This window comes from Rattus norvegicus, chromosome 11 (genome assembly GCF_036323735.1).
Source record: "Rattus norvegicus strain BN/NHsdMcwi chromosome 11, GRCr8, whole genome shotgun sequence".
Lineage (NCBI taxonomy): Eukaryota > Metazoa > Chordata > Mammalia > Rodentia > Muridae > Rattus > Rattus norvegicus.
This window is the reverse complement of record NC_086029.1, coordinates 79951749-79978223: the sequence shown is the minus strand read 5'-3', so window position 1 is coordinate 79978223 and position 26475 is coordinate 79951749. Positions and strand designations below refer to the sequence as shown.

The 26475-nt window shown below is 46.8% G+C and overlaps 1 protein-coding gene across 35 annotated transcripts in view; it reads right to left on the bottom strand.

Annotated features, from left to right (window-relative positions):
* Kalrn (kalirin, RhoGEF kinase) overlaps positions 1–26475 on the bottom strand; it is a 605866-nt gene that overhangs the window by 330987 nt on the left and 248404 nt on the right. For all 35 annotated transcript variants that reach the window (XM_039088642.2, XM_039088658.2, XM_039088661.2 and 32 more), the window contains 3 exon segments: positions 14752–14943; positions 11060–11191; positions 7884–8114 (listed from right to left, as the gene is read on the bottom strand). In XM_039088642.2, the coding sequence (XP_038944570.1) occupies positions 7884–8114; positions 11060–11191; positions 14752–14943 (555 nt within the window).

Sequence of the window (26475 nt, the reverse complement as noted above, 5' to 3'; positions counted from 1 at the left end):
GAGCCTCGACATCTCAGAAACCGCTGTCAGAGACTCTGAACTTCAAGATCACCTGGGATTCTTTTAAAGTATAGGCACCACTCACTCCCAGATTCTGAATTAAAAAATTATGAAACTTTCTCCCAGAGGGTGTTTGGAAAACATCCTCATTCCACTGAGATACTTTAATGACTTTAATTGTACGCGTACACCTGACATGGCTGCTTTCCTGTTCATACCCTTCTTCCTGAGATCTCCATGCTCCTCTTGTACCTGCTTCCTCTGGATCCCATTTTCCACCCTACACCCACTCTGTTCTCTACACCCTTCTCTCTGTGAGCCTTGCTTCTTGTTCCCACCACAGCCATCTCCCACGGTGCTGCCATGCGTGTGTGTGTGTGTGTGTGGTGTGTACACACGCATATGTGTGCATGTGTGTTGCAGAAGCCTGCTGGTGCACAGTCACTTCAGAATGATGGGGTGGAGAGCTCGGGCACTGGCACATGCGCTTGGGAGGAAGGAAGTCTTTGTTTCTATTAAAGAAATGGACAGTACTGGGAAGCATTTTTTACAGTAACGGACTCAGACCTAGAGCCCAGCCACACCCTGTTACTATGACCCCCTGCACGTGTGTCCCTATTATACCCCAGCCCACTTAAGTTATTTCCCAGTTCAGAAGACCTACATTCACTCTGATTTTGTTTCACCTCTGCTCAGAATCCTTCTATTAGTAACAACATGAACTGATTAGCCTGGTGCCCAGGGCTCTAGAATCAGTGTGTTAAGGCCCAGAAGTGATGCTGAAGAGTGACTTTCATTACTTGTGAACATAACTAAAAATATATTGAAGACATTAAAGATGTAAACCGCTCGTAGGGAAGTGTAAAGGGGTCAGTGACCCCTCTCATCATCTCCCACACTCTGACAGACTTCCCAAACAGACAGGGAAGTGCTAGACCTGCCTTGCAAGGTCATCATCTTTGGAGGATCACTTTTCAGTCAGGATGCAGTTTTCACTAACACACACGCTCGCACGCACGCACGCGCACGCACACACGCACGCACGAGCGCATGCAAGACAACACCGAGGGAGAGGGCTGTAGTAGGAACAAGAAACAAAGCACACAGAGAGAAGGATGTAGAGGGCAGGTATAGGATGGAAAAATGGGTTCCAGAGAAAGCAGGTACAAGAGGAGCATGGAAATCTCGGGAAGAAGGGTATGAACATGAAAGCAGCCAGCATCTAACCAGCAGCGTCCAAGAGAATGGAGAGAGCAGTGGCACCCACTCCCTCCTCCTAGGGAGAAGATGGAGCATGCCCAATAATGTGAGAACACAGAGAGAAGGGAGTGGTCCCCCTACCTTCACTCCAGTCACAAAGCTACTGCCCACCTTCCCGCCTTCCTTTGGCACACTCAGCTAAGCCTCCTGGTACTCTGGCTGGGATTTCGTTCTGCCTAAGGAATCGTGTGTTTTGTACTTGAAAATGTCTAAATGAGTGGATGATCGCCATTAAAAATTTAAGTGAGAAATTTTAAAGTGCTAATTAATTGCCACAGGCAAGTGGGTTTTATTCAAATATGTGCTACAAAGGACAGAACCAGCAAGGCTGAGTTAACATCACAGGCTGTGAAAAATGAGAACCGGGGGTGGGTATTTTAGGGTAATTTGTTTTACCCATAAGGAGGTATAGAGAGGGATTCTTAAACGATGGGACACAAGGAAAGGCGGCAGGGAATGAGTGTGGCTGTTTTTGTGGCACAGAGAGTTTGAGGATCAGTCTCAGGCTGTCAGTAAATCTCATCCTGTGGAACCAAGTCCTCTCCCAGGGCTCCTTTGAACAGTGACATTCCACACTAAATGGTTACCCCTAGGCCTGGGCGTGTTGTATTCTCCCCTCCCCCCTCAGCTCTGAAGTGTAGGCCAACAGCATGAGCTCTACTTCAGGTAGACCTGGGTTGGAGGCTATAATCTGCCATTAGGTGTTGGATCAGAAGTGAGTTGGCTTAACCTGTCTATGCCTCGATTTCCTTCTCAGAAAGATGGAGACCAAACTGCCACCTACCTCACGGTGTTGGGATTAAATAGGAAAAGGCGAGTGAAGGGATTAGATGTCCAATCATATTTCCCCCTGCAGATGGCGAATCCTGAGCTCTGAACAATGTCCTTTTATAGATAATTTAGTCTCAAGAGTTGGAACTAATCTTTTCTTTGATATTTGACTTTCTTCCCAACGCTCTTAGCATAAAAACAGTCCATTTCTAATCTAATATGACAGCTCTTCATCTGTGTGCTCTAAGATCTGATTGTGTGCACAAGGTGTGCGAGCCTCTTGTTCTTAGACTTTAATCTCTCCTTGTATAGGAAAAGTTCGTTTCCAGACTCATCATGTTTGGGTCACTTTTTGTTGTTATTGTTGTTGTTATTGCTGACCATTTTCAAGGCAACCTACAATGCTCACCTTTTACTACATAATATTGCCAATTGGATTATTCAATGGCTAAACTCACGTAGTCTGATTAGGGAGTTATAGTCACTACAGTTAACGAATGATTGATTATCTGTAATTAAAAAATACTCACAATTCTCTTTCAGGCATTTTGTTTTTTGGCAAACAAAATCAACAAAGTAAAATCTATAATTTTCCACATGAGGCCCCAGGAAAATTAATGCAGGAAGATTCCCATGCAGCTCAGGAAGTCTGGTGCTAATAATACTTTTCGTCAGCTCAGAACATCTTGATGCCACTCCCATTAGCTTACGGGAATAGACCGTTTAAAAACAAGATATTCTTTTCAAAGGGAGGCATAGGAGCCTCAAAGGTGCTAGTTCCCCACTCACACCACCGTGAACACACCACACATCTTCCAGCCAGCAGTGGGCATCAGCCAGACTTCCTCTCTCTGCTCTGCCTGTAGATGGTTTAGCTCTCTGCACTCTGACCTTCCTAAGAACACTGCTCCAAACTCTGCTTATGCACCAAGGACCAGTGCAACTCTCACCCCACCACCAGGGGGAGCTCTATGCTGGACTCCACCCTTTGCTTTCTGGTCGTGTGACGCTAATAAGTCCTAATGTGATATGTCTTCTCAGGGGCAGGGGCTTTAAACTTCTAGCATAAGTAGACAGTCCAAAAAACACTGTAGGGTCACTAAACAAAACAAAAAACAGGCAAGGAAGAAAGGGAGGCAGAACAAGTTGACCTCCTGGGTTGCTCTGAAAATAGTTTTTTTCTGACTAAGAAAATACACAAGCAATTCAGTTCTCCCAGAAAGAATAGACATCTAGTCACAAGTTACTCCCGGTTCTTTCCAACCATATGAGGTCTACATACGAGGGCTTTTGCATACACAGGAAGCCAGAAGAGTTACAGGACCATAAAAGTCACAAGGTAGAGAATGGTTGATGCTGACAGGGACTGCTTTTATGGCTGTTGCGCAATATGGTTCTGTGCTAAGCTGAAGGGGAAAAAATGAAAAAAAAAAGCACACTGACAAAATAGCTAGCAATATTCTCTTTCTTCAGTTAATGAATCTAAATTCCAGTTTTACCTGTAAGCCAAATTCCCAACATTCCCACAACCTAGCAGGGAGAAAGCAAGCTGAGGACTCACCTGTCAGGAGCGAGGGAAGGGAACCGGGTCAGTCTTAGACTCAAGTGTTAATGGAATCTCTCCCACTGACATCTTTCTCTGCTTCCCAATGATTTCAAGGCTAAAAGGGCAAAATACTCTCCTGGGGAAAGATCTAACTCCAGAAATGGCACTGGGGCAAGAAGACAGACAGGCAGAGCTTGGCACACTTTTCGTCATCCCACTAGGAGACTCTGACGCTTTCTTCTGTCGGCATCTTGCATTGTTTCTTCCCTCTGCAGCTTCACCTGCCCTAATGACATCCATCTTTAAGTCTGTTTTCCTCTTTCTTTACTCACTGCCTGTCAATCTGTGTCTCTGCCTGGGGTGTGTGGTCTGTCTTCCCTGTGTAATGTGCATCCTTCTGTCTCCCTGATCTTATTTTCTAACTTCTTGTGTCTCTCCTGAGCCTTTTCTAAGGCTACTGGAATGTGGACTAGACTATCTACTTTCTGCTCCTGACCCTACCATAACCTAGCCGTGTGGTTATAACCAAGTCACTTGACATTGCTGGGATTAGATTCCCCCCACTGTATAGTTAGTTCGCCTGGCTATGTTGATTACTGGCTCTATTGAGCTTTGAGATTTAGTCACTGAACGGAATGGACTCCTTTATCAGCCAACTTAACACAGCAGGTGTTGGGGAGTCCCCAACAGCACAAGCACCAGGGGGCACCCGAGGACCATGAAGAGAGAATGTGATTATGTGATAGGCAGCTACTGTGTTTGATTCTGTGTCTAGAGGAGGGTGCCATTGTTATCAATTCTGATTTAGGAGTCGGGGAGGGGGAAGCCCAGAAGCATCATGGGATGCAGTGGGTTGTCTGTATTCTGCTGGTCACAGAGATCAGACATGTTGAAAACAGGATTCACCGACTCCTGAGCCCATGCTCTGGTGTCTACCATTCTGCTTTGCCCCGCCTGATGGTGCCTGCACATGAGCCTCCCATGCAGGCTTCTGAGAAAACGTCTGTGGATCCCAAGTGTGCTTACCTATCCTGGGTCCAGACTATGTGTAGGCTTCAGAAAACTCTCTTTCTTTAAGACACCAATCCTGACCCTCACTCCTTTGCCTGAAAGTGTTGCAGTAGTACTCAGCCACCCTGCACATTGCCGGGCTTGCTATGGTAGACCTGTGCTTTTTATTTCCCTGTGTCTTTCTAATGAACTAGCCTGGTGTCTCACCGGTATGTAGTTTAGTTCAGGGCCCACGGAAGAGACCGGAACTTTTTGGATAATCATGAGCATCACACACCCATGGGCACTGAGATTCCATCCCCGTGTCCTCAGACTGAGCCATGAACACCAAGAACTCGAAGCTGTTCTATCACAGTCCCCTTGGCTGTGATACCTACTGCATGGGTGAGGGAGGACCAAGTAGTCACTTGATAGAAGCAAGGGGAGGGCCTTCTGATAATTCCAGGTCAATCTCTCAAGCATAAAGAGAACCCCGGCTTAACGAAAGCTATAAAGAACTCAGAAAGAAATCCTGATCTCTGTTTTTGAATAGACTGAAATGAACGAGATGCATGATTTTTAAATGATGATGGGATTCGATGACAAGTATGTTATCAAGACTCCAGTTTTTGAAACTGAGCCTCACTTAACTCAAGCTGGCCTTGGATTCACTATGCAGCGTACAATGGCCTAAAATTCTTCATCGTAAGTGCTAGGGTTATAGATACAAACTTCCACACCAGTCTGGAGCATGGAAATAACTTGCGTAGTCCGTGACCCCATCAAGGACAAGCTCATGATAGGCGGGGAGTCAAGAGACAGAAGCCTATGTTCATCCCTCCGACCCTCGTGCCTGTGAGTACAGACATCCCCCAGCACAAATGGTGGTCTGGATGTCAGGCAGGGGCCTGAGACTCGGCAGCAGGTTCGCTCAGCCTTATCTTCAGTTTTCTCCCACCTAGGCACGTCTAAACGTGCAGAGAATTAGCAAGCCAATGAGGAAGCAAGTGGGACGGCGAGCGAGCCATTGAACATTTAAGCTCTCAAAAGCCACCTTTGCACCCCCTAAAGAGAAGAGTGGAGCTGAGCGTTCTAAGAACTCAGTGACTGTGAAACATCCCCACTCATCTCCCAATCTTCTGTCTGCCTTCCCATGGTGCCGACAATATGATAAACTGAGGCACTTACTTTTCAGATGTGGTAGAATAGCCACATTGTCATTACATCTTCCTCACTCTGAGAGATGCCACATGGCCACAAGAAAGTCTGATGACTACAGATCCAAGAGAGTCACGTGGGACACGCTTCTACCCCCAGAGCTGTTCTGTAGCTCCACAGAGCCCTGCCTGTGTCGCAGCAGGAGGGGGAAGAGGAGCCCAACACACTATCCCACTTGTACTGGTATCCAACGTCACCTTGGCCAGTCACAGAGAGTTTATGGATGTGGCCACACCCACCTTTGGTCTCTGTGGGGCTGGCACTTCACTCTTCTCTCTCACTTGCAGCTCAGACAGCTCCCCTGATCTCTGAGCTCAGGGTGACGAATTTATCTAGACAGCTCCAGATGGCCTGAGCAGGCAGCTAACTCCTCTGCTTCTCCTTTCCTGCCAGCCCCAGGTCTCAGAGCCGATTGGCATATCAGCCGTGCTCACCCCTTGGAGACTGAGGTATCTTTCTGATGACTCCATCATATGTCAGTCAGGAAGGGGGTGCCAAAGAGGAGTTAGGGGATCCCAAGAAGGAAGAGGAAGCCTGAGGCCTGTGCACTCATGCCAACCCCCCTCTGGCTCCCAGGATGTGTAACAGTGGTCAGCATCGTCCCTATCCTGCCTGTCCACCTTGGGCACCTTGTGAAGACTCTTGTCAACAGGAGCTGTGAAGACGTGTGCCCAGGCTCTCACTCTCTCTTTCTCTTTCTTGACTAGACTCACCCAACAGCATAGGAGAATGGAAGGAACGTTAACTGACATCTCCTGGGTCAGATACCAAAATTCCTCAGCAGCCATGGCCATGGAGCCTGACAAAAATATTTGCATCCGAGTGTCTCACCCTGCCTCTCCAGTAAAGGCAGAGGGAGATGACCTTGGCCTTGATCTTGAGTCCAGATTCTACTCAGCTTTCCTTCTCAGTGTATGATCCTCTGGGCAAAGCTCCCAGGGTCCCCAGAGTCCAAAACAGAAAACGTAAGGGGGAAAGAATGGGCAATTTCCTCTGAGTGGGCGGGCATTGGTGGCGTGGCTATATTGTTACAGCCAGAAAGAATCATCTTACTATTACTAGAGCGACGAATGAGTGGAGACTAGCACAATAACACAGAGAAGACAGACAAAGCCGGAAGTGACCTCTGACCGTGAGATGTACAGCGATTGACAGCCCTTGCTTTAAATCGGTTGTCAAAGCACAGCTTCATTGATCAATAATCTAGTGGCCCCAGTATGCTGCCCCACTGGTAGCGAGTGAGAATTTTGGTTTCTTTTAAAACCCGGTTACATTATGTGAATACGTTTTTGTTTTAATCCCAGGTGTGGAATATGGAGACGCTTCAGTTCGTCCACAGCCGCTGTGATTGTCTCGTGCTCTTGGGGTTTGTGATTTTTGCCAGCTGCAGACAGTTTAATTCTGGGGGCTCTGGAGAGGACATAAATGCCCCTGAGAAGGCCTCTGGCAGCTGCTGTTCCCCTTGCTGCTGCATTTGCTATTGCTGGATTGCTGGTTGGAGCTGTCCTGGCCATGGAGACGGACTTGCCCCCAAGGGATCCAATGCTCCTAGTCCGCAGGAAGTAGTCTAAAGAGGTCTGTGCCCCCCTTTCCCTCTAACCTTTCTCCCCTACCTACTGTTGTGGGGGTTAGAAGGGATTAGGGTGGAGTAAAGGTTGGAAGGCAGGTAGATATAAGGTCCCAGTAAAAAAAGCCAAAAACTATGCTAACACCCACCCCTACTCCGTTAGTACACCTCATCCCCCATCAAGACATGAGGTCACCTTCCATAGAGCCCCTCTCCAGAAGTGTTCAGAGGAGCCCGCAACTAGAGTTGTCTAGTGCGAAGAAGACACATGCTACCCGACTACAAGGAGTTGCTACTGAGGTTGACCTATTTGACACTATTTAGAACTGCCTAGCAAGAAGCACACCATTAACAAGGCCAGTGGTTTGTCCTGCTTTCCTCTCCCACAGTGGGTGGAGGAAGAGCGGAGGGCTCAGGGGCAGTGCCCCCTTTACCAATGTAAACCCCCTTGAGCCTGATAACCGGGTCGGGGTCGAGCTGTCAGCACCCTGAGACGGAGGAGGACGGGATGTGGGGCATAGAGCCTGTTACCTGCTGCACATCCTGCTGGAAGACGCACAGCTGCAGCCGCTGGTGAAGCCGCACTTTACGGTGCTGCCAGATGCTCTCGAGCCGCCGCTGGTGGTGTAGCACCTCATGTACCACATCCAGCACCTGGTGTACCGCCTTGGAGTAGTTGGCTGTGGCTGTGAGGGACTCGGAGTTCCCAGGGCTCAGGGGACGCTGCAGGACATCCAGGAGTGCTTTCCCATCCTGGCTGACCTGCAGGGAATGAGGGAGGTCAGATCAAGAGCCCTGCTGGGCAAGGGAAAACAGGAGCAGGCAGGGTCTGAGAGAGGGGAGAGGAACCCCAGGGGTTCCTAATGACACCTGATACACACGGTCCTCACGGGTTCATCACAGCCAAGGAGTGTGCCAGCCACAATGTCTACAGCCCACAGAAGAGTGGAGCATTGGGGATGGAGGAAGGGAAGAGCTATAGGATCACTAGTCAGCTGTACGTGAACTCCTCTCTCCCATCTCCAAGTATGCTGTCTGCCTTGTTCTCAGTCCTTTCCCCATTGTCCATGGCAGTGTCTGCACACAGTAGATGTTTGCTGAGCATTTTGAATGACCCTGACTACGTCAGCTGGCAGAACTCCATGTCAGATAGAAAGGCACATGTTACCACCCTAAATCTCTCATGCTTTCTCTTCCTCAGCTTTCTCTGCTAGGCCCCAAGCTTCTAGACGTATTGACAAGGACACTGGTCCTCAGTGCCCTTGTCTGTAAAGGGGTAGTGATGAGGGTACACACTTCACAGAGTGGCAGTGAGTATTGAAGGAGTTAGCATACGTGGTGTGCACAGGGCCCAGCACATAACCCTACCTACCACCTTATTTTCATCTCTACCCGCTCTCCTGTTCCCCTTCTTCTTCATTTATTTTCACTTTCATTGTTTGATTATTACCCGTTCTTTTACCCTTTCCTCTCCCTCTGCTTTTCTTGAAATGCATCTTTCTAGACTATGCAGGGTATGGTAGGGACCTTCAGATTTTGGACACACCATTCATGTTCCTGGGCTCTCCTCCAACGTCACCTGCAGTGCTGGTGGCAGTGGGGGCTGCATCCCAGTCATTCCTGTCCCTGGAACTCTGCCACAATTAGAAGCACTGCTCACTCTGAGGGGTGGCACCGTGGGACCAACGCCACTGGCCCTGCAGTGCCTGGCAGAGTTCCCATGGAATGTGTGCCTCTGCCTCTTGACACAGAGGATACTGGCAACCTCACAGATTTTACCAGTCCGGGTTAACTGGGTTAGAATCAGAGTTGGATCGGGTGTGGGATTGAGATGGCCTTTTTTTTTCCTTACTGGATAAAAGTGATATAGAGGTGTGTTCTCCTAGCTTTGTGTGTGATGAACCAGGAGCCATTCCCAGCCTCCCCGTTCCTCTCCTCGGTCTTATGTTAAAACTCCAGGACACGGAAGCAGCTACACTCTTCTTATGGGAGAGGTCAAACATTTGTTGGGGTTAAAAGAATTGAGGTGCTAGAATTAGGCTAAAACACCCCCCAACCCCCACTGGTTCCACCCTCTCCTTCTAACTCCTCAGTGCCCTGGTGAAGGAGGGCAGCTAACACAGAGGTGAGACCCTCCATAGATCCAAACAGTGATACCCTTGTGCTGAAGCTAGGGCAGTTCTCCATGGGGGACTCCAAACAAATACTGTGTCTCAATGCTATGCTCAGAGGCAGGTGATGAAGACTGGCCAAGTCCTAGAAATTCAAATCGACATAAGCTCCTTCTCCATGTCTCAGTCTCCACATCTGTAGAGGCTGAGAGGAACCTCCCAGACCCATGAGAAGATGGCGAGAAACAGTCCATCCGTCTGTCTGTCAATGTCCCCTGTACCTCCTGGATATGAGTAGATGGTGTATAGGCATGGACCTCATCTGCTCTCCACTTTTGTACTTTTCAAAGAAGTAAATTTAGAGATCTGTGGGCCACAGTGCTGTTGTAAGACAAAGCCTGGGGGGCCATTTGGATCAGAGCTGCTGGGATGTGATTTAGTTCAGAAGTACCCGGTGTGCTTCCTACATGGGACAAGACTCTCCCTGTTGTGCCTACACCGCTGTCAGACACGTGGCACATGCTATCCTCACATCCCTTGACACAACTCAGAAGTTTCACTTCACAGAAGCTCGGCATACTAAAGCTACTTGATGGGGGTCACACAGCCAACAGCAAGAGAGCCAAAGATGCGAACCGTCTTCACCGTGGCAAAGCCTTTCCTTTGACCATGCAAACTCACCCGGAGCAACAGTGATCACATTTGTATGTGATAATCCCCAATTCTGGACATTTCATTATGCCCTGCATCTTTAAAGGCCGCCTGAGAGGGACCAGAGGCAGGCAGTCTGGGAGCCACGGTGATGAACACTTCTCACTGACCTTGCCCCAGAGGAGGGATACCAGCTGTAACTAGGTTCAGCCCCTCTCTTCATCTGGCTTCTGAACTCTCTCATCACCTCCCTTCAACCAGTTCTCCTTGGAATCCATTCCAGTCAGCAAACATGTGTATTTGCACACATCTGTACGTATGGCTATTGCCTTTCACCTGGGAGGGAGTGCCCCACAAAATGCCTGTTTTCACCCTTCAGCATCTCCTCCTTTCGGTATCGTTCTTTCAAAGGAATGGCCTTTCAGTTTGCCTTCTGCACCAGTGTCAGCCCTACTCCTGCACACTATAGGACTTCCCCTGGATCTTCTAGGAAGAAAACGAGGATTGTTCAATGAGCTGCTTTTTTTTTTTTTTTTTTTTTAAAATAGGGGTAAGTGCTCGTGGTTACACGTTCTTTTACCAACAGGAAGGAGAGCTTAGGTTGGCATTGCTTCCTCACACCCTTCCTCCCTCAGGGGGAAGTTCACTCTTCACACAAGCTGAGGAGGCGTCTGGGTACATGTGAAGGGACATGAGAGAAAGGAGACAAGGGAGGCCTGAGGAGAAAAGGAGCTGTATGTAGCAGGGAGGGTCTGGTAAAACTCAAACCAGATCAGCCCCTGGTTAGAGGCTCCACAGCTCGCGGGTCAAAGTTCCTAAAGACACAAAAGAAGAAAGCTTTCTTGTCTTAAAATTCAACTCAGGTTACGCCACAGGATGCACGGCTGATCTCTAGACCCCTCACCCTACATTACACAGACCTGTGGCTGTCCCTCTCGTCCTTACCTCTGTGTAGGCCTGGGTCACCTGCTCATACAAGGACTGGTGATGGTGGATTGCCAGCTCCAGGTCCTGCATCTCAGAAGGAAGGCCGCCTTCACTGCACATCTTACACCAGGCATCCACTCCTGACAGGAACTGGAAAGAGAAGCCAGGCGAGTGAGCAAGGGACTCACTGGATGGAGAATAAGTAAACTGAAGAGGAGCAAGGGTCAGACACATTGGCAACAGCGATGAGAAATTTTAGGATTTCAGGAAGACCTTCAGAAGGCTGGACTAACCCCTATTAGAAAGTTCAGCCAGGGAGAGGTTTGGGGAGTATAGTTTCTGCAAAGAACATGACAGGGCCAGGCTCCTAGATGCTCAACAGGGCATTCCCTGTAAAACCTGCAAAGAACAGGCACCAACACAGTCCACTGTAGCCTGATGATAATGAGCACTCCTTGCACATTTGGGCATATGAGAGGGGCGGGATGAAATGCAATGAGAGTTTGCCAGCCTGTGCATCCTGTGAACAGGGAATTGTGGGAAAAGGCACAGAACACCCCCAAGAGAGCACTAACACCCCCAGGATCTTGCAGAGACCCCTCCTACAAGGTATACAGACTGAAGCCCTGCTCCTGAGGGCTGGACATTCAGAATGTGGTAGGGCAGACCTCGTGGCTCCTACAGTGACAGTGGCCCCTGGGATGTGGTATATAGACAGACTTTGGCAGACATAAAATTGTTTAAAAATTAAAATTAACAACTGTAGAAAACTATGGCTCCCCCCGCCCCCGCACAAAAGGTGAGCGTTCTCAAACCACTCAGATTTATTAGGTAGAAAAATACACCTTCAAAATGCAAATAATTCTTCGCCCAACAGTCTAGAATGTACTGTCTGTGATTCCCTCGCCTGAGTGCACGGCTCCATTTAAATTAATTGCCTAAATACCTTTTTAATCTCATTGCCTAGAACAGCCCATAGGAGGACAATAAAGAGCTGACTAAATAAATGCTTAAAAGATAGTTTTGAATCTTTTCTCTTTTTTTTTTTTCCTCCCCAACTAAAGGGAAGCATGGTTTACGACTTCTCTGAAGGACTTGTAAACCCCGAGGGAAATGCACTAAAGTAGATACAAAATAAACTTGGTGTTGACCCGAACCTATTCAAGTCAGAAAACAAATCGCCTTAACTTCTCCATTTCATCTCAGTTCTGGCCCCGTGTTTTCTTCTGCAGATATGCGATGGCTCATCCTGGTGTCTGTCTGCTCTTAGCCCCTGGCCTGTCGGCTGCTACCCTTGGTTTTACATTCTGTCTTTAGACGTCTCCCGGCAATTCCAGAGGCAATGCCAGTTGCAGTCCACTGTCAGATGGGACTTACTGGGAAGCTTCCTACTGGGTTATTGTTCTGCCCATTCACAGAGGAACCTGGGGGACACTTGGCATTCTTGTGCCATCTGGGGATAGGGGGATTTCCCTGTTTCTCTCATCGGAGTCTATAGCAGGTCGCAGCCTAAAGCCAGGAAGCCAGAGACACCAGCAAGGACTGAATCTTCCTTGCTAACTAGATAAGCCCAGAATAAAATGAGCAAGTGAGAGAGCTGAAGACAGGACAATCTGAACACCAATGTTCTTGGGACCCTACGAAGGCACCAGCCGCTACTTACTGTGTTTGAGAGGTAGCTAGCTACCTTGCAGAGTTTAGGGCCATCATTTGATTCATAGCAAGTGTTTATTTTAGAGTGTGTGACAGTTACTTATGGAAACAAATACAGTTTGGAAAAAAAAAGATGCTGTTCAGTGTGCAGCAAATACCCATGGTAGTAAAGCCTATCAGGTGTAAGCACACTGGACAGCTTACATGGCCCATCTATCACAGTCCATCTCCTCCCAACAGCCCTGTGAATATGATAATCAGACTCACAGGGGAGAAAAGGAAAGGGGCTCGGAATGGTGGGGTTGACATTCTGAAAGAGGAAGGCAGGGTACAAAACCCTTATGTCGGGCCTCAAAGTCTAGACTGCTTCAGTGAGCCCATGCTGTGGCCTTACATGTTAGAGGTTGGGGGAGGGATTTAAGATATGACCATGTTTCTGGAACTGTTACCTGCAAGTTACCTAAACAGAACACCATGAACAAAACTTAGAAGGCCAGAGGTGTTTAACGTTCAAGAGCCAAAGCCAGACACATCTGGTTTGAAGCCTCGACAGCCTAGAGATTGTATGATTTTTATCAGTGGGTCTAAGAAAGTGTTTAATGATTAGTACATATATGGATATATGTATGGGTATATATATATTCATACATACGAACACATATATTTTATTAATATAAAGACTGTAACTTACAGTTTACAAAAGGATAACTTATACAATTCTCTGCTTTGTAGTTTCATATAGCAAATCTACTCTTATGGGTACTTTTGAGAAACTCTTGTATCTGTAGTCGATGTACGGTTGGTAGTAAGAGACAAGCTCACATTGTTCCAACACAACACTGTGATCGTTTTGCTTACATTACATTAGGGAGTAAGACCAAAGCTTGCCCCTCAGTGATGTGTGTGAGTGTGAATACTGAAAAGACATTCCTGGACTTCAGATGCTACTCACACTGTGACAGTTATAGACAAAATACATTTGAAGAGTGCATTTTAAAACCTACGCCCTTCCATTTTCTTAAGATTCTAAGAGTAGCTCTTCAAGACCTGCTCTGACAACTTCTGGGGTATTACACTCTCACATTTTTAACATTTTAATCTATCAACTGCAACATCACAGAGTGTGAATTGGAAAGAGATGGTCAGGAGTGTGCAACCCTACAGGATCCCCATCACAGAACACACAAATCTAACCTCAAGAACAGATTCTAATAGGTGAGGAATTTGGCATATGGAAATGTCGAACAATTAACTCACAAAATTTCTGAAAAAAAAAAAACTAACAAGCCATTTTCCAGAACTGGTTTGAGTCAGTACCTGACATACCACAGGCTCTTGGACAGGTCCTGTGCTTTAAGATTCAGTGTTCCTTTTTGTAAAACAGACTGCTATAGCTACTGCAGGTCGCAACAGATATTCCTGCCCACTGAATTCTTACTGACTTCTCATTATCCACAGCGTGTATCTAACGTATGCTTCCTATAAAACCAGTTTCCTCTGTTCTCAGGACTCGAACCAACACTCTTTCATTCCTCTAGTCTCTATTCAGAGTACACTAATCACCCACACATATACATAATACACATACATGCATACATACACACATACTCACATACACACATATACCACACATACATATACACACACACATACTCACACACACACTGACACACACCACACACACATATACCACACACACCATTCACACATACCACACACACATATACACACATATTCACACATGCATACATATCATACAAAAATCACATACACACACAACAAACACACACCATACACATTCATACACACATGCCACACATATCACACACATACCGCACACACACCACACACACACCACATATACCATGCACACTCACACACACATATCACTTACAAGCAGAAAACAAATACTTTCTGAATCCTCTCCTGTTTATATGAAAACTATAGCCATAAGTTACCAATGTTCCTTGTATATGTAGGACAGAATAAGGTTTATTACCAAACCTATTCAATGGGATTTTAGGGTCTCTATGGAGAGTGTGTATGTGTGTTCTTACCTGCTCTGCCTTCTGGTGGAACACAGCAGACATGGCCAGGATTGTACTGCGTTCATCCAGGGCAGCAGCAAAGCTCTTCCACTCCTGGTCTAGCTGCGTGGAGATCTGCTTGATTTGCTGGGAGGCATAATGGCCAGCCTCTGAGAGGCGGGATGCGACAGACATGATGCGGTTGATGTTGACATAGGCATTCTAGGAGGCAAAGCAGAGTAAAGACTTAGTGGGGAAGACGGAAAAGGTGGCCATTCATTGAGCATTGCTGGGAGAGGAATACTTGGGAGAAGGAGACTACTCAAAACTTAAAGCCTGAGAGACTGGGATAGGCTTGGTATTTGTACAGAATAGGCCCAAGAAAAATCCTTACAAAGCTGAAACATTTCAGTCAGAGAACCAACACAGATTGTATGTATGCCAAAGACAAGCATTAGTGCAGTCTTTACATGGACTCTTACCGAACCGTCACAATCAATGAAGCTACTCTCAATGGAAGCTATGGATCATGGTAGGAGCCAAAGGAAGCAAGGACATCATCACTCTTACTCTAAAGAGCTGTACACAAGGTTTAACTGTCCCCTACAATATAGCAGAATGGTTTATTGTAATTAATCAGCCTCCCATCACCTGACAAAGGTGTCCCTCCCACCCTTCCTATCTTCTCGTTCCTCATTAAAAGACCTGAGGCACGAGCTACTAGCCAGAGTGTTCATAAAGACAGAGTTTGGAGGTTGCAATGGCCCCTGATTCTCCCTGTGTGACCTAGGAACATTTCCCTCCTTGATTCTGCAAGGCACCAACAGATGTGCCTTAGGGCATCTGCAGGGACTTCCTTGACCTGCTGTCCCCTTTCCACACTGGGTGTTGTTGGCACATGTATGTTGTTTTATACTAGGCCAGGAGAAAGCTCCCCTGGAAGGAACAAGACAAAAGGAAAACCCTACCAACGGAGCGCAGCGGCGATCCTGATTATTTTTAACTGCTCTCTCCTATTAATTGTCTGTCAAAGCAGCCATGTAATGTGGCATCCTTAAGGGAGCTCTTCAGCACACAGGATGCCTGGAGGACCAGGAACCAGGTTATTCACACGCTCGCTCCTGTTACAAATCTTCTCAGATGATGATAAATTCTCCTCAGCGGCAGCAGTTTCCCTGGGCTCTATGAGCTGTGCGGTAGTTCATTAACACTCGAGCAGGCATAATGAGGGTTCTCTTATTTTCCCTTCCCAATCCCCATTCATCTCAACTGTCCCCAACCTCCACACACTCCATCTCAAACCTGGCCCAGGACGATAAGGTCTCTCTCAATTTAAAAGGTCTCTGCGGAGGTTTAAAAGGTTAAGTGGGGTACGTAAGCACAAATCCATTCTGGTGTCTGAAGGCCCCCGTGTACTGACTCTGTTCTTAGTGTGGTGTGACCCCTTCTACAGATGGTTCATTTCCTTAAGGGAGGTAGAACAGCACTGGCTGTTCTCAGGAGAAACAACCATTCTTTATAGAATTAAGAATTGCTATCAGCACTGTTTTCTGAGTTAGAACACACATCCACTGAAAAATTAAACTATTTATAGAACTGCCAGAAAGGGGGGAAAAAAAAACCAGAAACAAGAAACAAAACCCCATTGCATACTGAAATAGAAGAGGGGAAAAAGAAAGAAAATCGGCGGTGCTGGTTTTAATAGTTTTCTAGGAGACAACAGTGAAGTCCTCCCCCAACATCCTGCTTCTGTCACTGATGTTTGATGTTATAAAGCAGACTGTGGCAGTCAGGAGATTTCAGGGAAATGCTTGGTTTGGGCACTCTCCCAGGAAGCACAGTGAGGGGGAAAAACGAGTCATGAGTGGGGTGGATAAAGGGTGTTTTTATCAGTAGGTTAGTGCTGTGAGCAGCTGGGTTCAGTCTCTCTGGAGACCTTTGAAGAAACTATAAAACACACCTCCTACAGATCCCGCTGACAGGTGTAGGGTCTGAGTTATTGGCACATTAAGCCCTAGTGCTAAAGGTCCCTCCTAGAGTAACTCTGGCATTTGCAGCCTGACCTCCCACAGGCCAACCACACTCTAGAGGCCAGAGACACACAGTAAGCTATTGTCTGCATAGCAGTCTGCAGACCATGCCCAGGGTGCCTATGGGAAAGTGGATAGAGAATTTATAAGGATTAGTAATGCCTCATAAAGCAGGTCTCCCAGGTGGGTTCCAGTCCCAGAAGCTTCCTCTCCTACATGGACACTTCACAGCATTCAGTTTTCCTGTCCCAGAGGAAGGCCTGGTGTTCAGCTTTGGTCACACAGGGTACAAGAAAGCAGGAAGAGTAAGACATTTGTCACCTTTGTCACCCTGTGTTTGCATTCTCCTCCCTCCCAGGGAACACAGTGATCACAGATGTCCTACTGTGGCCACCTCAGGAGACTGTTGACAGCTTGTCACTCATTCAAATATTTATAGAGTTGGGCAGGCTCTGTGTTAGGGGCTGCAAGAGACCAAAGAGTGGGAGAGAATTCCTGCCCACCTATTCCATTCCCTCAGAGTTCACCATGTAAGACAGATTTTCAAATGGCTATGGTTTAAAGGAAAATTAAATAAGCATTTCCACAGCAGTGGTTCTCAACCTGTGGTCCGTGACCCCTCTGGGTGTCAAATGACCCTTTCATAGGGGTCACCTAAGCCCATTAGAAAACAGATATTTGTATTATAATTCATAATAGTAGTAAAATTGCAGTCACGAAGTAGTGATAAAAATAAATTTACGGTTGGGGGTCACCAAGGCATGAGAAACTGTATTAAAGGGTCAGCATTAGGAAGATAGAGAACCACGGCTCCACAAAGATAGAAGTAAGTCATTGAGGATACAGAAAGAGAAGGGTTTGAGCTACTAACAGAAGTGGTGGGAAGGGCTCCCCAACTCTGAGGGGATGGGGATGCTGGCAGCTCTCCATGGTCCCCTCCACCCTAAACCTGTGATCACAGAGGAACGTAGAAATCAAACAAAAAAAGACCAGAGCTTAATGTCACATTCTGGATGCTAACCTCAGAGAAAATGGCCTTATGTTTCCTCACCAGTGGACAGAGAGCTGTCCTGTTAAAACTATGCATTATGCTAAAGCAGTTACTGTGCGTTACAGCAAATGCTGGGGCTACGCCCCACACTGTAGGGACGTTGGGTAACTGACTCCTGTGTTTGCTCATGTTTCTCCCTGCAGTTCCCATGGCAAACACCAGGATACCGAGGCAAGTGACACTGCTATTGCACTGTTCATATCCTTAACCTAGAACCTGAGGGAAACAGGTGGACAGGTTCTAAAACAACCCTGAGTAAAAGGATGGCCACGAACCAGATGTAAAGTGAGGTGGAGCAAGGAGGGTCTCCAAATGCTGGGAAAGCAGAGGGGGGTAAAACACCCCGACTAAGTGAGTAATCGAGTAGGGTGTTTGGTCACTGGAAATAAAGGCATTGCTAAGCCTGTGCTCTTAGCCTCTTCTGTCGTTCTTACGTGTGATGGTCCTGTCTCTTTTGAAGAGCATGTGAGAGTCGAGCCCACCCTAGGCGGTTTCGTCAGCCTTTTAAAACTGCTATAGACATTCCCTCTACTTTCGCTGCTCCACAAATGCTTCTGCACAGCTGCCTGCCAGTCAGGGCATCACCGGCACCGAACCAGAGGAAATATATGTAAGTCCTGCCTCCAGCAAGGACTCCAGCAAGGACACCCACTTAAGCTGTCAGGATGCCTCTGTGCCTCGGTTTCCTCACTTGTAAGATAAGGGAGCTGAACGAGGTGATCTCAGAGACCTCATTTCGGGGTCGGCAGTGTCAAGGAGGCAAGGATGGTGCTGCCTACCTGAGAAGTATGCAGCTCAGCCTTGCCGTCCACGGGCTACAGCTCGGCTCTTCACTGCTTTGCGGCACGAACACCAATTCTGCAGCTGGATTGCCCGAATTCTTCATGTTCTACATGACCAACAGTCCTGCCCTCTCCACACCCTCTCTCCACACCCTCTCCCTCAGCAGAGCTTCTCACACAAACCAGAAGATAACTTGACTGATATAGTTGGCATGAGGCATGTTTCTTTGTGCACATAGTAACCTCAAACACACTGTTTAGGTGAAGGTGACTTTGGACTTCTGATCCTCCTGCTTCTACCCACTAAGTGCTGAGATTTTAGACTGTGGTAACCATGTTCAGCCAATGACTATCTTCAGAATAGATTTGTTAAATTTTCCATATACACTCAGACTCACTACGACTATTCTTTTTTTTTTCTTTTTTTCGGAGCTGGGGACCGAACCCATCACTATGACTATTCTTATCGTGGCCATCGTCACTTTTTAAAAGTCTAAGTACAGTGTGAGCTATAACTACAATCCCCTCTACAGAACGAAGTAGAGTTGCCTCATGGTCTGTTGTATCAACTACCGTCATTCCTTGTCATTTGGTCGCAAGAAGGAAAAACTTAAGTCCAGCAAAATCTTGCTGATTCGCAAACGTCTCTATTGCACCCTGACCCCTTCTGCTGCCTATGGAATCTCCAATCATTTGTTTCCTTCTTGGCATCATTGATTGGAGATCACGGGCTAGAACAGCTCCTTCTTGTGTGGCCCTGTCATCTTCTGTGACCACTGAAATCAATGAAGCAGCCATTTTTTCCTAAGAACTACTTGGCTTTCAGCCTTCCAGAAAGAGCTCTCACATTGAACACCCCATGTGGCGATGAAAACATGCAAAGATGCTTACTGACAAAGATACTGAGAGCTTTGCAGAAAAATCTATTTCCAAAAAAGAAGGGTATCTTTATGAATTAGATTCCTTTTGTGGAGGAGACAGAAGCTCTAGGAGAAACAAGCTATGATGTGAGCAACCTTACGAGCTCTGCGTCAGGGGCTGGTTGCTAAGGTGATGATCACCTGAAGTCTGCATTATTTGAATCCCATTCACTTTCCTTCTAAGAACTGGGACAAACATCGTAGCCCTGTGGTCACAGGCTTCACGCTGACTAGACACTGTGTGTTATGAGGTAACACAAAGCATCCAATAAGTTGCCTGATAACTGTCGATGGGACAAACAGCATTATCTTTTCCCTTGTCCAGTTTCAGCAGGCTAGCATTGTCCCCCAACCTGTACAAACCACATCAAAGTATTGGTTAAAAATCACAATCAAAAATATGCCAGCATTCACAACCTGAGGCACCGTGAGCTGTCAAAGTCCCAGGCTGGTTCACAGAGAGTACAGCACAATGTTCCCTACCATTCCTGGGAAGATCCGCCTTCCACAGCACCTGACACATGTGTGCCAGCTGTACAGCTGCCAGCCCCTCCCCCTTACTACTCTACCCTTTTCTGGCAGATACCTGAGCCCTAGGAGGAGGTAAGTGACCGAAGTTCTGAGTTATCGACAAGGATTTCCTCTATCCAGAGAGACCTGAGAAGTCACGCCCTTCTGGCAACACTGTCTACGCTACATTCTTCTGATGTAGTGTGCTTCCACTCCTTAAATTGGAGAAACAGATGGCCAGAAGGCTTGAATGAGACTTGAGATCGCTCTACTGCTTGGAATGTGCTTGCCACATCCACAGCACCCACAGTTGGGCTGGCTTGTCCTCACCCAAGGGGACAGAGAGTGTTCTGCTTCTCTCTGACAGGACTGCCAGACAGGAAAGGACCTTCCTCCCTTTGATGGGCATGGGATCTTCATTTTCATGCTCTAGGCATGGTATGACTTTACCTCCAGAGGTAGCAGAAAGTCATCACACAGATGTTTCATCTCTGCAGAGAACGAGTCCCAGGCATGGCTCTTAATCCCATATCAGTTAATGGAACCATCGCATTTTCATGGTCACATATGGATATAAAGTCATGGCCTATCTGCCCAATACCACTGGGACTCGATCCTTTTGACAAGTCCTAGAGCCCTTGACTCCCAAATCCAAAGCTACATGGGAAACCAAGACCAATGACTGGTCAAGGGCCAACATGCTCAGAAAACCATTTAGGTCAAAAAATCAAATGTTAAAAACTTAAGAAAAATAGGATTGCATCGATTGACAAAAACACTGTGCACACCAGGGACACACATACACAACTGAGCGCTGTTAGCTGACGTTCTGTAGTCGCTACACACGATGGTTGGTAGCTCTTAGGACTCTCTTCTCCTGTTAATTCTCTTAGGCATATAAAAGCTGGTTTAAAATATATTCCTAATTAGAGAACATATGCATTAATTATCAGGAATAATTGTGTCCTTAAATATAAATGGAGGAGATTCTCTTTCCATCCAGTTAAAAAAATATCCCCTCTCTGTGGTTTACAAGGCTGTGGAGTTTATGCCCAGCCTCCTATTTCTATCCAGCTTCCTTTTGTTATCAGGGCTGCGGACTGAAGCCTCTGCGCACACTAGCCAAGGCCTTGAGCAACCGAGTCAACTCCAGCTCCCATTCTTATTGAAGAGCAAAAATTATTTGAAGTTTCTTTTCCACTTTGAATACTTTGGGTAGCTGGGGGATATGTTTGATTCTTAACAAATTTTGCATTTTTAATTAAAATTAAGTTTATTTAACTATTTATCCGGTCAGGCTACATGTAGTCAACATTAAAACTTCTCATATTTTCCCTTTTTGAGTTCAGTAAAGCTTTAATTTTTTTAAAAAAATAATAGAGTCAATTTGCAAATAATGAAACAAGGAGGGTTTTAATGACTACTGTTATGAGGAATGGAAACCCACCTTATTAGAAGCTTTTCAGAAGCTAAGTTCATGTAGCAATATCATTTTATACTTAGAAAGTAAAAACAGAACGTCGATACATCTTGACTTCACTTAGGTTTGCTTAATGTTCATTAAGTCAGTTGAATGGCGAGTTCAGCGTCACAAAGAGAACAAATGAGACAGAACCAGAGCTTCAATCTCTACTCCGATAACCCCCTTTCTTATTGCTTCTTTTTTTTCTTGTGTCCGGCAACTTACATTTTTAATCTTGTTACTTAAAGAGTGTTATGGGAAGCTATTCAGAGATTTTCTCACAATAATGCCCAGTATTGGTAAGAAAATAGAGACCATATCGAAGCTTAGGCTAGCCTTTCCTCTCTCCCTAGCTTAATGTGTAGCATTGATATCTTTGTAATTCCACACCCACTTTGGGTCCTAAAGCATCGGTTTATGATTAATTAGTTTAACATTACCATGTAAACCTGCTGATCCCACCTCGGAACATATGGACATCGGGGCTGTAACATCTGGAGTAGCGATTGATGACGCTTGGAGCTACAATGCAGCAGCTATGGGAAGCAATGAGCTCTAAGCAAAACCTCTAACCCTGCTCCCTCACTAACCACAGGCTGCCCTCTAGGGGGCCAATGGGAAAGCTGATGGATGGCTATCTGCTCTGGGTTGGCTAAACAGTAGGTCCGTCCAGGTGGAAGCCATCTGTCATTGCTGGCTACAGAGAGGAAAGAGTAGGAATAGCCTAGTGCTCAGCAAAGATAACATTGGCCCACAAATCCTTTTGCCCCTCTGGCCTGGCTTGTTGGAGAGATGTTTTCTCCAGCAATTGCTTCACAAACCATTAAACAGCCGTGAAAACAATTGCCTGGCCATATGTCAGAGGGCCACAGAAACCCACAGCAGGCTGAAGGAAAAGAGAAATGCCCTTCCCCTTTCTTGGCACGGGGAGAGAAGCCTCCATGGAGGAGGTATGTGTGTGTGTGTGTGTGTGTGTGTGTGTGTGTGTGTGTGTGTGTGTGTGTGTGTGAATGTAGATAGAAAGATGGACACATGACAAATGGATTGAGAGATAGACAACATCACTGCCAGAATAAAAAGTCAGCTACCGCTGGCATTAGACTCGAGGACACCAGCAGAGAACGTGATTAGGAACAACACAGCCCTTCCGTGGCATGTGGTAATTTTAGGCCATCTTTAATGCTTCAATGCTTACCAGAAGCTGAAACTTCAGGTAAATGCATTCCTCATTATTCCATCTAACCCTTGGCCTTCTTGGACAGGGCTTAGCTAGAGCATAGTCTTGGGCAGCAGTAGCTGAGAGGGTGGGCCCCTGCTGACCTTCTGTGTCAAACCAGCACTATAACATGCTTGCCCCCGGTGACAGGGATGCACCTGAATGCCTGAGAAGTCCCACACTTGGCAACTCCGAGGAGCTGTCTGAAAGAAAGGTAATTCCTTAGAGCATTTCTGACCTGACAACAAGAATAGGCGGATAGTTGCCAAGCACACCACCACCTTAAGTGTGTGTCTGAAAGCAAAACCACATTTTCCCCTCACAAAATTCCCAGCAAAGGACCTGCTCTTATCCTCAGGCTACAGAGGAGGTAGTGAGGAATGTGAATGCCTTGCCTAAGGCTACACGAGAAAGGAAACACAGCTGCAGTTGGCACCCTGTGACCTGGCTTGTTTTTGCCAGGATGTTTGACTTTGTCCTGAATGTGAAAGAAATCAGGCTGACTGAGAATGTTTGCTACTGGCGATGGGATATGGTGAAGTGCCATTTCTTCCAAAGGTATTGTGAATCACATCCCGAGGAAACATGGCCTCTGGAGAGAGAATTAAGTGTCCCCATCTTGGAAGACTATCTGTCGTACTCTTGACTAGCTCTGGAATTCGCAGATTAGTCCCTTTCTACAATGGGCAAGGAGACCTGGGAGGTGAACTTCTTCCAGGCTCTTCCCTCGTGGAACAACACTATCTACCAGGAAACCCAGGGCTACAAACAGGAATTTGTCTACACAGAACACAAGAAGTCCAGGATTTCAAGATCCCTTTGGTCAGTATCTTGCTTTATTATTCAAATTTTAACTTTATTTTTTTATATATTTATTATGTCTGTTGGTCCGTCCATCCATGCATCCATCCATCCATCCATCCACCCATCCATCCAGCTATCAAGGCTTGGCACAAGGAAGAACCAAGATGCAAAATTCTTATGCCCATGGGTCTTGCGTGCCACTAGGAACACCAGAGAGTAAGCTGATGAGAATGTATTTTGGTGCCACATAAAATAAGTCTGGGAAAAGACAGAGCATAAGGGGACAGGAATGCTACAAAAGACAGAGCCAGGGCAGGGCAGCAGCAGTACCTTGGCTTGTCTCAAGGGGGAGTAGAGAGGGAAATGTGGTTATCTAGAAAGAGAGACCCCTGGTAGAGGAACAGTGGAGCAAAGACCACCAGAGTCAGGAAACAGCAGGTAACCAGGTTACCTACAGCAGATGAGCAGGTTGTGAAGGAGAGATGCAGAACCTGATGGTGGCTTAGAGTAGTGACAAGAGACAGGGACGAGGCAACTCCGGTGATAGTCTGAGATGAGTGTTTTGTGTCAAAAGAATCTTTTGTTCTTTCTTACTCTAGCCCTTCAGCTGTGCCATGAACTCTGACCTCTCTCTGTCTTTTACTGTTCTCTCCAATCAGTCCACTTGGTCCTGAGTTCTCACACCTTGTAAATATCCGACTTGCAAACATTTTGCTGTGCCTTTGATCGGTCTCCGGCCATCACTTGGCTCATGGTCAGTGCCATCGGTGGCCGGGATGACCCATGAATATCGCTGCTGCTTGTTACCTCTGACACTTCCCACTCGTGTCATGCTTTACAGGGTATAAGGCCTTTGGTGTATGTTAGCTCGCTGAGACACCAGGTTTCATGGGCCATTTCATACCTTTCATTTAACTCCAGGGGACACCAACCCAGGGGCATGTGTCAGCACTGACTGAATTTCACACAAATGCACCTCCTGGCATCTGCAGATCTAGACCTGAACAGGAAGTTATGTAGACCGGCATGTGTAGGTGAGCTGAGGGAGGCTAGGGAGAAGACATAGAGAATACCACACAAACAGCCAAGGGCAAAACCGTGAAGCTAGAAAGTCCCCACAGAACAGCAGCTAGCAGTGAAACCAGGGGTGCCAGAGCTTTGAGCAGAGAAGCAGTAGTAAGGCAGAGGGACAACAATCTAGGACCTAGAAGAGATGTCAATCAACACAGAACATTGAGTCAGAGGTTAAACTGTCACCCAAGCCCTCGGCATTAGCTCAGAGAAACTTCCTGGAATCAGCCTGGGCCAATGGCTGAGCAGCGGTGTCTGAGCCAGTGCAATGCGCTGGAATGATGTTGAGATGTTCTTCCTAAGCCTAAGGACTCTGGTGCTTCCCCTCCAAACAGAGCTGACTGGGGACAGTGCACAAAGGCAAAAGGGCATCAGAAGCATTGGTGGGGACCAAGAAAGAAGGGGTGAAGACAGGCAGGTGCTTGACACTGGGTAGGGGAGTCTTCATTCTCCAAACAACCCTCCTAGGTAACAATGATCAACTGTAGAGCTCAATGCAGGGCTCATGCCGGTTGACTTCATTTCTTCGCATTGGACTGTCCAATCTCCAGTCGATTCCCAATCTTGAAGAGACTTCCTAGGGTTCACTCTGTACAGTTAAACTACACTCTAGGGCGACAGGAGCCAAATACAGCATGCTTTTAAAAGCTCTCAGGTGTCAGGGTGAAGAGTAAGAGTAGAGGCCTGTGGCCTTACATGCAGGCACCCACCTCCCCATAGCTGAGTTCTGAGCATGCTCTGTTCTGCTCTTCTCCACGGTGCCAATACTGACAATGGTGCCAAGCCCGAAGGTCATAAATGGGTCTAGGGTCGGCCAGAAAATAAATTCTATTCCTCCTACTGAGTGGCCAGAAAAGGGAAATTCCACCCATGAAGCTGTTTGTAGAAATACAAACATTGCATCCTGTTGAACATGACTGATAAGAACAAGCTGGCTGGCACGGCCGGCACTCGGTGCTTGGCCTCTCAGGTTCTCTGGCAGGCCTGGCTAACGTGTAATCCCCAGAAACACTGATCCCCCTTCCTCCTGTCAGCAGGGAGCATGCAGGAGTGGTTCTGTTTCCGTCCTTAGGATCAGAATTTCAAAAGGAAGCTCAGGCCATGTGAACTTTAAAGGCCACCAAGACCAGGGATTCCTGAACACAAGTTTTGTTGCTGGGCCTACAACATATATTCAGCCAGCGATTCCACGAGGGGGGGTGTCTGGATGCAAACCTGCATTACTCTGGATGATGGCTTGGCATTTTTCCATCCTTGAAACATTCAACCACTGTGTGTCTTTGATTCTCAAGGGTATCTCCTGTGGGAGCCACCCATTAAGGCACTGGCTTTCTGAAACCTCACGATCCACACCTCTGTTTACTTCTCTCACCCTCCCTGACATTATTTTTGTGTGTGTATGTTGTTTGAGTATAGCTATTCATGTGTGTGCACATGTATAAGTTACTGTATAAGCACATGTGTGTGCAGGTCAAAGGTCAACATTGCGTGTCCTCCTTAGTTTCTCTCCATCTAATTTTTTTTCATTTTTTTTTTAAAAATTGGGTATTTCTTATTTACATTTCAAATGTTATTCGCTTTCCTGGTTTCCTGTCCATCAGCCCCCTAACCCCTCCCCCTCCCATTCTATAAAGATGTTCCCCTCCCCATTCACCCCCTCTTATTTCACCCCCTCTTATATCCCCCCACAACCCCCTATACTGGGATCCAACCTTGGCAGGACCAAGGGATTCCTTCCCCTGGTGCCCCAACAAGGCTACTCTCTGCTACATATGTAGTTGGAGCCCTGGGTCAGTCCATGTATAGCCTTTCGGTAGTGGTTTAGTCCCTGGAAGCTCTGGGTTGGTTGGCATTGTTGTTCTTATGGGGTTGCAAGCTCCTTCAATTCTTTCAATCCTTCCTGTAATT